The sequence below is a fragment of the Arachis ipaensis genome, chromosome B03 (genome assembly GCF_000816755.2).
Source record: "Arachis ipaensis cultivar K30076 chromosome B03, Araip1.1, whole genome shotgun sequence".
NCBI classification, from domain to species: Eukaryota; Viridiplantae; Streptophyta; class Magnoliopsida; order Fabales; family Fabaceae; genus Arachis; species Arachis ipaensis.
This window is the reverse complement of record NC_029787.2, coordinates 14,211,086-14,225,542: the sequence shown is the minus strand read 5'-3', so window position 1 is coordinate 14,225,542 and position 14,457 is coordinate 14,211,086. Positions and strand designations below refer to the sequence as shown.

General features: G+C 35.8%; 2 protein-coding genes across 6 annotated transcripts; both read left to right on the top strand.

The window, feature by feature from the left end:
* Positions 1,304-8,898, top strand: LOC107632565 (probable serine/threonine protein kinase IRE). Its single transcript, XM_021118250.1, has 17 exons — positions 1,304-1,988; positions 2,062-2,129; positions 2,238-2,414; positions 2,526-3,881; positions 4,068-4,240; positions 4,451-4,700; positions 4,970-5,062; positions 5,152-5,292; positions 5,405-5,497; positions 5,605-5,806; positions 6,091-6,176; positions 6,698-6,786; positions 7,409-7,460; positions 7,555-7,611; positions 7,708-7,863; positions 8,017-8,097; positions 8,264-8,898. The coding sequence occupies exons 1-17, from the start codon at positions 1,565-1,567 to the stop codon at positions 8,351-8,353; spliced, it is 3,588 nt and encodes a 1,195-aa protein (XP_020973909.1). The 5' UTR covers positions 1,304-1,564; the 3' UTR covers positions 8,354-8,898.
* LOC107629735 (UMP-CMP kinase) lies at positions 10,853-14,204 on the top strand. Of its 5 annotated transcripts, none has more exons than XM_016332611.2 (9): positions 10,854-11,101; positions 11,221-11,289; positions 11,583-11,622; positions 12,080-12,197; positions 12,279-12,435; positions 12,807-12,887; positions 12,969-13,076; positions 13,469-13,534; positions 13,716-14,204. In XM_016332611.2, the coding sequence occupies exons 1-9, from the start codon at positions 11,027-11,029 to the stop codon at positions 13,734-13,736; spliced, it is 735 nt and encodes a 244-aa protein (XP_016188097.1). In that variant the 5' UTR covers positions 10,854-11,026; the 3' UTR covers positions 13,737-14,204. The 5 variants fall into 5 exon arrangements, with proteins under 5 accessions (XP_020973908.1, XP_020973907.1, XP_016188097.1 ...); XM_016332610.2 differs by having other exon boundaries at positions 13,713-14,204; XM_021118247.1 differs by having other exon boundaries at positions 13,667-14,204.

Sequence of the window (14,457 nt, the reverse complement as noted above, 5' to 3'; positions counted from 1 at the left end):
GGAGACGACCTTGCCACTGGAGGAGACGACCGCGCCGCCGCACCTATGGAGAAGACGACCACTGTCCACTGCGTCAATGGAGGAGACGACGATCGTGCAGCTGGAGGAAACAAGTCAAAGGACGAACTTATGAGACGACGGAAGAGATGACGGTGGAAGAGACGCGACTATGAACGACCGCTGGTAACGGTGGAGTGAATGCCGATGATGGAGGTGGAGCCTGTCAGAAGTGAGCTAGGTGAGGGTGAGAGTACCGAGACCGTGAGAGTGTAGTTGTGTGGGACTAGGTCTGGGTGAGAGTCTGAGAGAGGAGAGGGAGAGCCAGGGAAGTAAGAGACTAAGGATTAGGCCAGGGTTTGCTTTCTTAAACTATGTTTTTTATATGATAGGTGTAGATATGTGGATCAGATCCGCGGATATTATTGCAAAATCTACTATTTGATTCTACTATATTGCAGACCAAAGCTGACCCGATTCGATGACTCTGCGAATTGGATAATATCCACAAAATTTAAATCGAATACGGATAATTACTGTGGATATGCAGATATTATCCATGTGCTTTCTATAATTTCGCATGATTAATTCATGAATCTTCAAATTTAGCTCGTTATATGCAATTCGTGGTGTTCTAGGATAGTATAGTTTCGCACGTTAACTTCATCAATCCATTATCCCGAGACAAGATCACAATCAATCCCAAAAAAGTTATGCATGAAGGTTGTGGCTAAAAGTAACAGATGCACCGTTTAACCCATAGTACTTGTGAATCGCGAATAACTCATTCAACCCCTCCTTTACTATTTGCCAAGGATTTAAAGCAAGGAATTATGGGCTAAATAGCATTTTTCTATTGATAATATATATCTGAAATCTAAATTCATTGATATATACTTTTTCATTGGTTATATATATAAGTAATATAACTTCTTTGGATTTCCATTTTTAGACACATTGACTAATGACTAAAATATGAGATACAAATTTAAATATTGGATCACTACATACACATATCAATCATGTGAATGAGAATTCCATTTCTTTTAAATATTTGGGCTCATTCAACTAAAAAATAAAAAAAAAATAGTCGCACGACAAAATCGTAAAAAGAAGCCTAACTAAAAATTTGGTTCTCTAAAGAACTCCTCAAGAAGATGATTAGACAATGGATATTCTAGGAAAATGTTGAAAATAACATTCCATAGAATCTAACCTAACAAGAACAATTGTAAAGCATTCTATAAATAGCAAAATGGGATGATCCTATTTGTCAAGCATGATACATGCAAGTGCGAGAAGGAGAAACAAATAAATAGGCACATAGACACGTAATATAGGAAGAAGGCTAATACATCGCATTACTAGGTTCCCGGGAAGCACGTTGACAAATCAGACATCGTATTTGTTATTCTCTAACGAACTTCCCTCCGTACATCTCTCCCTCTTAATTTTCCCGCGAAAAACTCTCACCACGATCCATTCCCTCACCCTTCCATCGATCAATCATTCAATCAGTCACTTTCTCTAACTCTCTCTCACTTTCTCTCTCATCACTCATAATGCCATGACGTCAACACCTACGCCACCACGCCACGCCGAACCCTCCTCCTCTTCCTCTTCCTCTTCCGCCAAGTTCAGGCTTCAGAAGATTCCTCCGATTCCGTTCCGAAGGAAGTCCAAATCTAAGGCCGAAGCAAACAGATTGGCCGAGGAAGAACATAAAAAGCAGCAGCAGAAGCTGCAGCAGGAGAAGCAAGAACAACAACAAAAACAAAAACAAAGCAAGGTGCAGAAAGACATGCAGGATTGCGATTCCGGAGAACCCTCCATTCTTCTCGCGTCTTCTTTAGGGCTTAATCAAATTCGCACTCGCTCTTCTTCTTCCCCTCTCCGCCATTGCTCCTCCGTTGGCGCCTCTTCCTTTCTCACAAACGACGTCGTCTCAAACATTGACCACATTCCTACAACCAAACCTACTAAGGAACCATGTACGTTTCCGTACACATGCATTTCCGTTATTTTGATTGGATTATTGATAAGTTCCTAATTGTTGTTGTTTAGGGGAGAAAGTTCATTGGAGTCAATCCAAATCGTTGAAGGCTCATTCTCAGCTGCTTCCTGTTCTGGAGGTGATGTATAATAAATAATTTGTATCTTGAATTGTATGTAATTCAACGAGAGATTAGTTAGAGGAATTTAGCTAGGTTTTAGCTTAATTAGGTTGTGTGTTGGAACAGGGTAATCATGCAGCTTTTGCCAAAGAAATGAATTCCCCACGTTTTCAGGCAATCCTGCGTGCAACAAGTGGCCGCAGAAGGACACAACCTGATATCAAAAGCTTTTCCCATGAACTCAACTCCAAAGGTGTTCGACCTTTTCCAATTTGGAAACACCGTGCATTAGGCCATATGGAGGTACATTATTCCTTATCTATCGTCTTGAAACTATCACATGATTATTAGTTGTTTTATTGATTTTGAAAATACATGAATTTCTCAAGACATTTGTATGAAATATTTCTGTAGGAAGTCATGGTGGCAATTAGAGTTAAGTTCGAAAAATTGAAGGAAGAAGTTGATTCGGACTTGGGTGCTTTTGCCGGAGATTTGGTGGGTATTCTTGAAAAAATTTCAGGGTCTCATCCTGAATGGGCAGAGAGCTTGGAGGATCTCTTGATTGTTGCTCGACAATGTTCAAAGATGTCAGCTACCGAGTTTTGGGTCAAATGTGAAACTATTGTTCAAAATTTAGATGACAAACGTCAAGATTTACCTGTGGGGATCCTCAAGCAAGCTCACACACGCCTACTTTTTATCCTCACTCGTTGCACCCGTCTTGTGCAATTCCACAAGGAAAGTGGCTATGAACAAGATCACATTCTGGGTCTTCACCAGCTCAGCGATCTTGGTGTATATCCAGAGGAGCTGTTGCAGGCTGCACAACAAAATGCTGATGCTCCAATTGGTGGACATGACATGGCTGACCTGCGGAAAAAGTCAAAAGGAAAAGAGAAAAACAAATCAAAGACTACGAAATCTCAAGCTAACGAACAAAGAGTTATGAGTGGCAATGCGGAGGAGGATAGTACAACAAAAAATAGTTCCACTCCAAATAGCTATAGGATGGCTTCTTGGAAAAGGTTTCCAGCAGCTATTGACAAAAAGCAAAAGGATGAAGATGATGGAGATTTCCCCTCAAAAGGTGATATGGATCATTCGCTGGTCAAAGAACAGAATTCTGAAAATTTGGATGCTATGTCATGTCAACCTGAACATTCTGTGTCATCGTCAAGGACACGAAAGGGTTCTTGGGGATTCTGGGGAGATCAACAAAATCTAACATATGAAGATTCAATGATCTGCAGAATTTGTGAGGTTGAAATACCAATTGTACATGTGGAGGAGCATTCTCGAATATGCACAATTGTTGATAGATGTGATTTGAAAGGCTTAACTGTAAATGAACGGCTTGAAAGAGTTTCTGATACTATTGAAAAGATATTGGAATCCTGGACACCTAAAAGCACCCAAAGTACCGAAATTGCAGGAGACAGTTTTGAGGTTTCTAGAATGTCTACATCAAGTGTGCATGAAGAGTTCAGTGAGTTAACTCTAGAAAGAAATAACATCTCTTCTAGATGCTCTGAAGACATGCTTGACTCTACCAATGAAACTGACAATACATTTGTTATGGATGATGTGCACCTCCCATCCGAAATATCGTGTGAACCGCATATCTATTTAAAATCTGATCATGGGACAAAAATATCTTCAACTGGAAGCTTGACACCAAGATCCCCTTTGATAACACCACGAACCAGTCAGATAGAAGTGTTATTAAGTGGAAGAATAGCAATATCTGAATATGAGAGTTACGACCAGGTATACATATGGCTGTCAGTTTTATTCTGTATTGAATATATTGTGATGCATAGAAACATTACATTTTATTACATTAACTAAGAACATATATCACCTTTATACATAAAAATTTTGTAATTCATGGATTTCTTCTACTAAGTATATACGTACAAATTTGGGGTTGATTAGTAAACTGTCAAATGACAGATTAATAAGCTAGTGGAAATAGCTCGTTCTGTTGCAAATGTGAATGCCTGTGACTACAGTTCTTTGGAGATTATGCTTGATCGCTTAGAAGACCTGAAATATGCAATTCAAGACAGAAAAGTGGATGGCCTCATTCTGGAGACTTTTGGACGACGTATAGAGAAACTTCTACAGTGAGCACTTGTAACTTTTCTGTTGGATTTCTAGTACAAACATACATTTCGTGATTTCAAAAGGGCCTACTAGATATTTCTAGCATTCATTAAAACCATTATTGCGGGAATGCTCAATATAACTTTACCCCTTTATTATTTTTTATTTGTTTCCTTTTGCCTTCAGCATGCTTAAACCTTGCCTTGCAAAATTGCAACTTCATTTTACAGGGAGAAATATATATCTCTTTGTGGGCAGATAGAAGATGAAAAGGTAGACTCGTCAAATATCATGGCTGAAGAAGAGAGTGCAGTGGAAGATGAAGTTGTACGTAGCCTTCGTGCTAGTCCAATTAATCCTTGTTCCAAGGACCGAACCTCTATAGAAGACTTTGAAATAATAAAGCCAATAAGTAGGGGTGCATTTGGACGAGTTTTTCTTGCCCGGAAAAGGGCAACTGGTGATTTATTTGCTATAAAGGTTAGCTTCCTAACTGTGTAGACATGTTGGCTTTGCAAAAAGGAAGTTAGAGAAAGTTGAGATAAGATGATGCCATAAATCCTTTTGTTGAATTGTACCTCGTAACAACATATATGCTGAAGTTTAGAACCATAAGATTATTTTTTCAGTCTGGCATTGCCAACTGGCTATCGTTCAGTAGAGAAATTATTAGAAAGTCTTCTTGCCAAATCAACAAAAAGAGAAACAAAAAGAAGTTACAAACTTCTTTTCAATTTTCACTTTTGCAGGTTTTGAAAAAGGCAGATATGATACGTAAAAATGCAGTTCAAAGTATTTTGGCTGAGCGAGACATCCTCATATCTGTTCGAAATCCTTTTGTGGTGAGCAGGACTTGCAATGTGGCATCAATATGTGAAATTGTTGCATATTGGTAATACTAATATGATGTTCATGAATTTATGATGAACAGGTCCGATTTTTCTACTCTTTCACATGTAGAGAAAATCTCTATCTGGTTATGGAGTATTTGAATGGTGGAGATCTTTATTCTCTGTTAAGAAATTTAGGTTGCTTAGATGAAGATATGGCTCGTGTCTATATTGCAGAAGTTGTAAGCATATTAACCTTTGTAATTTGTTGGCTTTTGCTTGTGAATATCTATAAGTTCTCGCAGAACTGTGCTTATGTTCTTTATTTTTCTATTTTCCTTATTCATTCTACAGGTTCTTGCATTGGAGTATTTGCATACCTTAAATGTGATTCACAGAGATTTGAAGCCAGATAACTTGTTGATTGGTCAAGATGGTCACATTAAGGTTAGCACTCGAGTATATCACTACATGTTTCAACTTGTCATCTTAAGATGCTCCAACAAGAATAACATTTGCTGCCTCTAATATTTGTCTAATACCTTCGATTACAGTTGACTGATTTTGGACTCTCTAAAGTTGGTCTTATCAACAGCACAGATGACTTATCAGCACAATCATTTTACAATAATGGTTTTCTAAGAGATGATGAACTAAAACCTCAACATTATTCTAAAAGGGAAGGACGTCGAAAGCATTCAATAGTTGGCACCCCAGATTATTTGGCACCAGAAATACTTCTTGGGATGGGACATGGTTGGCACTTTATCCATCAATTAAACAATACAAATTATATAAAAAGAGATATGTTATTTGCACGTTAAAAAAATGTATACGTTTCATGGGCATAGCAGAGAAATAAATAAAAGTTGGAATGGATTTAGGGTAAAAAGGTCAAGTTATTTTTTTGTCCATTGTCCATAGAATGCCCTATATTTTGATAACCAAACATCATTTCACATGCAAAAATGGTGTTACTTTTTTTCTTTATCTCGTTTTGTTTGACTTACATCCGTATATTTGCATGCTCTCCTTTTCAGGTGCAACTGCAGATTGGTGGTCCGTGGGTGTGATTCTTTATGAGCTTATTGTGGGTATTCCACCATTCAATGCAGAACATCCCCAGGTAGGATTTTGTGATATATTTCCGATTCTAACGACTATGAAAGGAGTTGATACATGACATTCCCTTTTCTTCTCCTCTTCTGCATTTCTAAATGATAGCAGGCAGCCTTTCTCTTAAGTTTTGTCTCCTTTTTTTTTTTTAATTTGCCAAATTAATGCTCTCCTTATTTTTTTACACTTAGTTTTAATATGGTTATAGTGCAAGATATTTTTATACTTCAAAAACTACCAATTGGGTAACTCTGCAAGATATTTTTTACACTTTGTTTTAATATGTGAACAGAACCAACACATAATAACCATAGGATGCTGTTGCTACAGCCTTTTTTATCAAGACATTGGGTTACTGTCCATTATATGGTTATACTTATATGGATTTTTAACTTGATTAAATATTTTGCTTTGCATTTGTTGGAACTTAAAAGGGACTAATAACTTTCGATTACTTTTTTTTCCCCATATATGTGAATATGGATGGATCATTATGCAATTTTTTCTCATGTTTTTTTTTTCTTTGGGCAGCAAATTTTTGATAACATAATCAACAGAGATATACAATGGCCCAAGGTTCCTGAGGAGATCAGCTTTGAAGCATATGATTTGATTAACAAGTAAGTATTATTTAAGTAAAATTATGCATTTTATGGGTGTTTCAACATGACAATGCTATCAAAGTAGTATCCTATTGAACAGTTACTCATTGTAATCTTTACCTGCATAAAATCTGGAAAGGTATATCATAAAGAAGAAAAAGGGTAAATTAAAGAATGCTGATGAGGAATGTATAGCTGTGAATGCACACATCCCATTGTTTAATGCCACTTTTTTTTTTTGGTCGTGTTTTATGCCGCTTTAACCATTGGCATGTATCTAGAGGGGATTAACCAAGCGAATAAATGTAAATTGTGACAAAAGTAAAAGTTGATGATTGTCCATTTTAACAATTAACATTACTAATATTGTATTTTCAAATAGACTCTGACATGCAAATTGGAAATCGATAAGAATAAATGCTTTCCAAAGTTCACATAATATGTCAGCAAAAGCTGGGTCAGTTTGAGTGAACTTGACAGTATATGGTTCATTCAACTGCTTATAATGTTTTGCACTTTTAAGATCCCCTCAAGGATCTAATATGAATCATGTCTTTGACCAATGAAATCTTCTCCATTCAACTCAACACATTCAAGTTTCATGTCATGTTGGATGTGGCTGACAGTATGTCTCTTTCAGATTATTGAATGAAAATCCAGTCCAAAGGTTAGGTGCAACAGGAGCTACAGAGGTAAGTTATTTATTGCTCATAAAAGCAGTAGGGTACTTGCACACTGAAATACTGCACAAAAATGTGACCATGACAACTTTAATTTTGATGGAAGGTTAAACGCCACTCGTTCTTCAAGGATATTAATTGGGATACTTTAGCAAGGCAGAAGGTTGACATCTAATTAGTTTATTATAGAGCTTTGATATATGTTTTTGCTGTATCTTTTGGAATCATCACACTTGGGATCTATCTTAATTGCTTTCAGGCTATGTTCATACCATCAGCTGAAGCTCTTGATACAAGTTATTTTATGAGCCGGTACATTTGGAATCCAGAGGATGAACATTGTACTGGGGGTAGTGACTTTGATGACATTAGTGAAACAAGCAGCACCTCTGGCAGTGACTTATTAGATGAAGATGTAAGAATATCGTCAAATATTGCTACCCTTTTAAATTGAACTTGTAACTGGGTGTTAAAAACCATTTCAGCTGACATGATCTATTAAATGTAGTAGCACTAAATTGTCAACCTTCTGGCCATGATGTTTTCTAATGAAATACTTGTTTATCAGGGTGATCAATGTGGTAGTTTGGCAGAATTCAGTGCTCCTCCTCTTGAGGTGCAATACTCCTTTAGCAATTTCTCATTTAAGGTGAGATTGGTCGAGCCTGGTATTCACTTTGGTAAAATATAATTTGATTCAAGATCTTATGTAAACTATACATTTTGTAGTGCCAAATAGTTTATTGCTTTTAATATGCACAATACATTTATGATGAACGAAAATATTTTCTCTTCCACCATTATCTCTTTTGCAGAACTTGTCTCAGCTAGCATCTATCAATTATGATCTGGTGATTAAGAACTCCAAAGAATCGCCCGATAACTCCAATCCATCAGTTTCATGACAACACCAGATAGGGTGGTAATTTTCTCCTACCTTCTTCGTGTGACTACGAGGGTATTATTGGTCTCATGTTGGATGCTATGTGATGTGGCCCAAGAAGTTGTTCTACTTGTTTGTTGTCATCTTTCGGTGTAGAAGCTCTTTTAGGATTTGAACCGAGTGAGACTGTTAATAAGATTTTATCTCTTGCTCAGAGTGCTTTTGGAAGGTAGAAGGGTACAGTTACACCGAAAATCTTAAGTATGACCATACACCTATGCTTTCTAGGTGAAGGAAAAAGGGGAGAAAGAAGCCAGGAGCGAAGCTAGTTTGAACCCCGAATAAAGTATTAGGTATATATAAGTTTAGAAATAGGTGTATGAGTTTTGGTAAAGGTTTTGTTGTGGAAATTGCATCTCTTTGTGGAGGTTTTAGGCAGCTTGATTCTTTGTACATACTACATACATCATAGGAAGCTTTGAACATGCCCTTCCTCGTAAAACTTGAACACTAAAACTAAAAAGAAAAAAGGTGATGAATTAATGAATTTACGTATTTATTTGTTTTTCCCAAGTGTTAATCTCCCCCCAGCCCCGAGTGACTAGTGAGTGCCTTCATCGACTGATATAATAAAATGGAAGTTTATGTGTCGTGGTCATAATGGGTGAGAAGAGTACTGTAGTGCGTGCAGGTTTTGGTGGAAGGCATCTTTTCGGACTGAGATAGAGGTCCTTCTCTTATCTCATCTTCTTCCCCTCGCGCGTAAAATAAAGATAAAGCTCTGGCATGCATTAGATTAGAGTGATTCACAATAACCTACGCGTCTGAAATGCATTAAAACTAAAGCAAAGAAGCTAGCTGCATGCCTGCCTGCCCGTGGAAGGGGAAAGCTTGCCAGATTTCTTGTTTGAGGATTGGCATGCATGGTCATCAAGAAGAAAAGAAAGCACGCGGAAGGCAGAATAAAATTTAACAATAACTCACTCAAATTCATGTTTTAAATTATGTCTTTAAATTGTATATTTTTAAATATAAATATACAGAGTGTCTTTTATCTAATGTAGTTTCAAATGGTAATATGTAATTGCAGAAGCGTCCTAAAAAAAAAGATCATCATTCTGTTATGATATTATAGTTCATAATTAAATCTAATTAGTAAAAGTAAAATCACTTAACACTTATATTAGAAAAAATATAATTACTCTACTCTAATGACTTAATTGCTCATTACATAAAAAGGAAAAAAAATTCGAATTTAATTTCTTTACTTTGCACTTAATAAGTAGTTTTCATTTTCTAAATTCTACCGTAACTAGTTCACTTCTACTTAGCTTAATTGGGCTAATATCATAACACATGTTTTGAGTATTATATATCACTCTTCGTCATGAATAAAGCTTCCTTCCTTAATACGTAATACCACTTAAAGCTAAATCATAAAGCGAGGAGGCGAAAAGTGAAGTTAGTTTTCTTCCACTTTATAGGCAGAAGTAGTAGCGTATATATTCAATGCAGGCTAAGGGGCGATGCTTATATGATTTTATTTCAGGAATTAATTCCATTCAACTTTTCCAAATTGGAAGCATCTTGGTGCAGCCACATGCTTTTACGAGTTTTGAGGAATGAGAAAGTGAAACCCCCTGGCCCCTGTTGCCTTCTATCCCAGACTAGACATACACCATCTCATTATTGACCTACTTGCTTCCTCGCTCATAATAGGCCAATAATGTTAGATGGCTTGATTAATGGACGGATGACATGTTGCATGATATTTAAGATCAGATTCGATTAACACTGCTCAAACAAAGCTGCGGGAATTCCCCGTAGCCCCGTGTCTGTGTCTGTACCTTCTAGCAGGTAGAGTCTTATCAACGCTCCTGGGGCACCACTCTACCACTTTTGATTAGGGGTGTAGATAGATAAGATGGACTTGGGTGCGACTGATTTAATTATACTAAAACAAATCATTTTAAAATATAATATTATATAATATAAAAATATTAATTAAAATATAAAATATAATATTTTATTATTATCTTTTCTATAAAGCATATATTTTAGTTATACAATCATAACTTCAGACAGGATAATATTCAATCAAAACATTATTTGAATTCGGGTAAAAGATTACATAGAATAAAATTGATAAACCCAAATTTGATAAAATATAGCTAATGAGCATAGTTTTTTTATACTCAATTAAGAGGTTGTGGGTTCGAGTCTCTTATCTTTAATAAAAAAAAATTTGATAAAATATACTTTAAATTTAGATCAAATTTTAAATCGAATCTTAAACATTTCTACTTTTAATTAGTTGCAATAACAAAATTATCCACAATGACTTGTATTTTGTATGTTCATATGAAGTTATCATTCCAAAATAATTGAAAATCTTAATAAATTCTCCTAAGTTTAAAATAATGTTTTTTTTAATGAATTTCAGAAATAGCAATATTGAATTATTATTATTATTATTATTATTATTAATTTCGAAAAATAAAAGAGAGGGCGGAAGGGACGGAACGTGCTATTCTAACTAGTACTCACCCAATTCAGGTGAACGCAGTTTGCATTGTCCATTACCATTATTGCCGCCCACTGTGCCTTGCACGCTACCTGTTTGATGTAATACCCCTTCCCCACTTCCCCCTTTCGTTCCGTTCGAATTTCATCTGAGAAGCTCAACAAACAAATAATGTGGAGAAAAGTAACCTCCACTTCCTTCTCTTCTCTCAAATCCTCCCTTTTCTTCACACGCCTCCATCTCCAGGCACTCTATTCTCTTCATCTTTTTTTCATTTTTTCATTCAATAAAATTGAACATGAAATGATTCTGATTGATGCATTCTTCTGACGTTGACCTACTTTCAATTTGTCTTTTGAGTTCAGCAAGCTTCTAAACACAATGCCGCCTCTGCCTCCGCCGTCTCAAGATTTGCCACCATAGCACCCTTGCAGGTCTGATTCCATTTCCGTACATATACTCTCTTTTCAGTCTTTTACTTTGTACATTAATGACTTTCAATTTTTCATTTCCACTGAATAGATCACTTAGAGAGTGGATATTTCCACTCCAAATTGATAATATTACTTCTATTTAGGAGATTTTACTCTTAATCTAAAGCTTATCTATCACAGAATCTTATCAAATTTAGAGTCACTAACAAAATTGGAGTGCCAATGTCGACTCCCGATCACTTAACCTCACTGTGTCATTAACAAAAACTGATCTCCTTTTTCCTTTGATGCAGGAAAAGGATGGAAGGTGTCCCTTTATAACATTTGTTTTAGGTAATGATTGTGCCTTATTTGTCCTCAAATTTAATTTTGGGAGTTATATCTGAGGTTTTAAGTGTATTATCCAAGTAATGAACATAACCAGGATGACAGTGGCGTAATTGGATTTCACTTTGTAAGAAACCAAGAATAATATCGAAGGGTATCATGTTGTTGCAGCTACATGGTTAATAATGGAGCTTAGAGTTCTAGGATGTTTTATGTTATTCAATTAATTATTTGACTGTACATCTGGAAAATTTTATCGACTGTTTAGCCAATATGGAAGTGATTTGTGAAAGTTTACAAAGAGAATTGGCAGTGGATCAAAGTAAATAATTTTTTCTTTCCTTATGATAATTTAAGTTATTAATGAAATAATGATGCTAAATTTTTCCTTGCTACTATTTTTCTTTTCAGATATATGTTTGCTTCAAATATGTGATTTAAAATGTTGTTCTTATGTCCTAAGGTGGCCCTGGGAGTGGAAAAGGTACTCAATGTATTAAAATTGTTGAAACCTTTGGATTTAAGCATCTAAGCGCTGGTGATCTTTTGAGAAGGGAGATGGTTTCCAATAGCGAATATGGGTAATATTGTCTTATCCTATTCTTATTTATCTGTTTCATTTGTGAGTCTTTGGGATATTAACAATTAAAATGGCAAAACAGCTCAATGATTCTGAATACAATTAAAGAAGGAAGGATCGTTCCCTCAGAAGTGACTGTCAAATTGATTCTAAAAGAGATGGAATCTAGTGACAACCATAAGTTCCTTATTGATGGTTTCCCTAGAAGCGAGGAGAACCGCATTGCTTTTGAAAAAATTGTGAGTTTGACTTTCAACCTTTTTATCACTTAAACTTGCATTGAAGGAAGTTCGTATTGAGTTATTTTTGTGTCAGCACCTATTTTACTTGAATTTATGTATTTAACTTACTGGAAATTTGTTATACATTCTCTAACTTGTTTGCAAATGTCAATATTGATTACTGAGCAGTGTTTTATAACAGAGAGTTCTTTTAAATGGCAAAAGACCTAGATGTCTCAGATTCAAATTCAAAAAAGAAGCTCCCTACTTGCGGGGGATAAGCCTTTTAATACACATATAGCCATATACTGCCTTCTAGGCCCCACTAGGTGGGAGGCCATCCATTGTTAATTTTTCTATGTAATAAGCACTCACTGTTCCATACGCAGTCTGGAGCAGAACCAGATGTAGTACTTTTCTTCGATTGTCCAGAAGATGAGATGGTGAAACGAGTATTGAGCCGTAATCAGGTTCTAGTCAAATTCTTAGAAATTTAATATACACTCCTGATATGAAAATACTGTCTGAATCTGGTGCTCCTTTTATGTCAGGGGCGAATAGATGACAATATAGATACAATCAAGAAACGTCTTAAAGTATTTGAAGCATTAAATCTTCCTGTCATTGATTACTATGCAAAGAAAGGGAAAGTTCACAGGGTAATTCTATGTTGTTTCAGTACTTAATTAAATTTAGGAGAACTGACCTTCTTTAGTATGTCACAAACACACTAAAACTTAAACTACTGTTGCCTTCTTTAGTTTGTTGCTGCTTCAAATTGTCTATTTGAATTTGTCCAAGTGGAAAAATTCAAAAGCAAGTCTTCTATGGGTTTGACTGAAGTGAGGACTGAACCTATGGTTAACCTGTATGTTTGTACTTTCAATATGCAATTGAAGGTTTTGGAAAGAAGGAAAGAAAATTTAGGTTCTGTCCAAAGGATTTTATGTCGCTTTATTAAAAACACTTAACCCACTGGTTTTGGTTTTGTTATGTGATTGCATGCTATATGATGAACATGTTTGTTACAGTGACAAGCTAATCTCTGCAGATTAATGCAGTTGGAACAGTAGATGAAATATTTGAGCAAGTTAAGCCAGTTTTTAAGGCATGTGAGGTATGTCTTTTGTTGTTATTTCTTTTACATTACATTATCATATTCCTGATAGAATTATGGCTGCTTCATGGTCATGCTTACTACTAGCATTTCCAAATAAGCAATTAATAATTGACTGCACTTATTTGACAGCCATAACCATTGATTTGTTTGCCAATGACTTGTATCATCTATACAGCAGAAGGCTTTCAATAGAAGCTGATTGAATGGGTTGGAATTTGGAAACATTGCACAGTGTATTGAAATTTGGGTTTTACAAAGGATCATATATACTTCCAGCTGAATTGACTCTGACTCAAGTTCCTTGGCTGATAAGCACTGGAATTTCAGTCCCTTTAAAACAGTTGACTCAAAGTATTGACATTTACATGCCAACCATTCACAGTAGATAGCTCTTCTTGCCTTTTTTTTCTGTCTTTAAGTGTTTCTTACATGCAATAAACAGCTCATGCCACCAAGAGTATGGCGGATGGATCAAAACTATCCCCAACAGCAAAGGAATTGTCAAGTGCGCAGATCTATTTTTTGGTTAACATAGCATTTGATCTTTTGTAATTTGATGACAAATACTTTGCTGAAACCCTTTGGGGTTTTGTTAACACAGAAGTTGAAACAAGTTTGACAGATTTTTTTAGTGTTGGACTTGTTCTAAACTTTTAATCTTTCTTTCTTCTATTTTTCTCATCATCGTCGATTTCTAAGTTAGACAAACTTGTCTGATTTTGGTTCAATATAGAATGGAAGTGCTGCAATACTTGGGAAAATTGGTATGGCCATTCAGTAGCATAATGGAATTAAATCATTATCATGGAGTGCAAACTTGCATCCCTTGCTATTACCCTATTACACATTCAATGAAGAGTATTCTAAAAATACTGATAAAAAGAATCAAAAGAGAAAGTTGTGTGACTAAAAATTAATAG

Excerpts from the sequence above, each read along its gene's own strand:
- LOC107629735 (XM_016332610.2), top strand. The coding sequence starts at position 11,027 with ATGTGGAGAAAAGTAACCTCCACTTCCTTCTCTTCTCTCAAATCCTCC. Across the intron at positions 11,623-12,079 it reads CTTTATAACATTTGTTTTAG|GTGGCCCTGGGAGTGGAAAA; the intron begins GTAATGATTGTG and ends TTATGTCCTAAG. Across the intron at positions 12,888-12,968 it reads GAGTATTGAGCCGTAATCAG|GGGCGAATAGATGACAATAT; the intron begins GTTCTAGTCAAA and ends CTTTTATGTCAG.
- LOC107632565 (XM_021118250.1), top strand. The coding sequence starts at position 1,565 with ATGACGTCAACACCTACGCCACCACGCCACGCCGAACCCTCCTCCTCT. Across the intron at positions 4,241-4,450 it reads CGTATAGAGAAACTTCTACA|GGAGAAATATATATCTCTTT; the intron begins GTGAGCACTTGT and ends TTCATTTTACAG. Across the intron at positions 8,098-8,263 it reads TTAGCAATTTCTCATTTAAG|AACTTGTCTCAGCTAGCATC; the intron begins GTGAGATTGGTC and ends TCTCTTTTGCAG.